The 2026-nt window shown below is 47.5% G+C and overlaps 1 protein-coding gene across 1 annotated transcript in view; it reads right to left on the minus strand.

Annotated features, from left to right (window-relative positions):
* PPIP5K1 (diphosphoinositol pentakisphosphate kinase 1) overlaps nt 1-2026 on the minus strand; it is a 60576-nt gene that overhangs the window by 26273 nt on the left and 32277 nt on the right. The window contains 1 exon segment of the mRNA XM_011941147.1: nt 148-285. Coding sequence (XP_011796537.1) covers nt 148-285 — 138 coding nt within the window.

The following is a 2026-nucleotide window of genomic DNA, read 5'->3' on the forward strand; positions in this document are numbered from 1 at the left end:
GCGCCCAGCCACCAATTATACATTTTTAAGGGTACTTTTGTGTCTTTGTGGATTGCCTAACTAGCTTTTTAATTTACTACTTTCTTATATTCTAGGAAGCATGGGCATGGGGGCAGACAGAAGAGTAAAAAATAAAAGTATCCATACCTGCAGATGCCTGTGCCTGGGCATCAGTGTGGCGCTGGCAGACTCTACTCAAGAATTCACTCACTTGACGTAGGGAAAGGGCATTATGCAGTGTTTCCAGAGGGTAGATGGTAGGCACCATGGAACACCCTTCAAATCCTGTTTGAAAAGAGATGGGCAAAGTCAATGATATTCCTGCCAGATATACCCCAACTGGACAAGGAAGCATGGAGAGTCCCTGAGAACCATCAGGAGAGTCCGTGGCTTTTGAAGTGTGGGGTATCCAAGACTCTTAGGAGACAGAACTCTTTAGAGCCCTTAGGGGAGTCTCTTTTTCTCACTTTCAGATTTCCTAAAATATCTACCTGCTAAGGCCTCCAGGTGAATCAAATCACCTCTCATGCTACCTATGGAGAGCTTGCAATGTCCCATGGAAAAATAAACAGAATCCCAGTAGGGTAAGCACCAACATTGTTCTCACACTTTCTGGGGGAATAAAACAAGGATCCAGAGGTAAGGGGTGAAACTGCAGATCTAACATGAGATAGGGAGGTCAGGGAACTGGGAAGAAACAGCAGATTTTGGGTATCATGAATAAGAGAACCAGATTAAGGAGAAGGACATGGAATCTGAGAAGGGGTTCATGCAAATTTAGGATGTCGGTAGATAGGCTAGAGTACTTGGATGCAAACTGGAGGGCATGCAATACACATGAAGCTCAGCCCAGGAAAACCACATGCATGAACAGGATGAGGATGGAAGTTCTTTCTTGATAGTTTCCATCACATCAAAGCTTCACCCTTCTGATCTACTGGAAAACCCCAGACTTGCTAGGATCTTTGTACTTCACCAGAAAAATGAGGCAAATGCCCTAGAAAAAAGAAAAAGTACTGATTTTCTGCTCGAAACCCAAGAATTCCAATGTAGGTCTATCAGTCTGGGTAGGGTCAAGGGTAAACATAAATATGTAACCCTAATACTAGGGACTGGTGATGGAAAAAATGTCCCCATTGGAGGATCAAGAAAAACACATCCCAACCACTTTCTCAGTCCCCAATCTTTCCTATGCCTCCTCAACATCTCCTTAAAGGGACTAAGGATATGCGGGACAACAATGTCTATGCAAGACAGCTTCCCGTTCACCAGTGACTAAAGCCCGTAACTCAAAAGGGTTATAACCTGACCATCTTCTAAGCTCTGTCCTTTGTTTGCCCCAAGGATACAATTGAGGCTTCTGTGCCTCAATTTCCCCCATGATCTAGTGGTAGGAGGGCAGGAAAGTTACTGCCTCTAGCTCCTCAGAGTGGCTAGAAAAACATTTGGATTTGAAGATGGTGGTAGTAGAGGGTTAGAGTGATAAGAACAGATTCCAAGGCAAGAGATTACTCCTGTATTGAACAGAACTGGGGGATGAGTAACATTAGGGGGCAGTGAGAAAGGAGAATAGGAAGGGATGAGCAGCCAATGCTACAGCTACCAGGCAGTCCGGCCCCAATCCCATCCAAGCCACTAAATGCAAGTTACATAACCTCAAGGCAAACAGGAGAAAGAAATAGGTGGGCTCTCCTGCCAGAAGTGCAATAAGCAAAGCAGTCAGTCCCAGCCAGGGTAGTGGCAGCAGCCAGCTTGGTGGCAGGGGGTACCGTAGAGGCACTCGGGATCATCCTGGCCTGAGCGCAGCCAGTTCCGGAAGAGGCGCAGGTGGTAGGAGCACTGGTGCAGGTGATGCGCCAGCGTGGCATCCAAGGAGACTGGCCGGCCCCCTGTACAGTCAGAGGAAAAACTGCGCAGCAACCGGACCACAGGGTGCTGGTCATCCAGCAGCTCTGGAGGGGGTGAGGGGACCACGGCAGGAAGCACAAAGATAGAGAAAGAGAAGAGGGAGAGACAATGAGGGGGG

Source organism: Colobus angolensis, unplaced genomic scaffold (genome assembly GCF_000951035.1).
Source record: "Colobus angolensis palliatus isolate OR3802 unplaced genomic scaffold, Cang.pa_1.0 Scaffold199, whole genome shotgun sequence".
In the NCBI taxonomy this organism is placed as follows: domain Eukaryota; kingdom Metazoa; phylum Chordata; class Mammalia; order Primates; family Cercopithecidae; genus Colobus; species Colobus angolensis.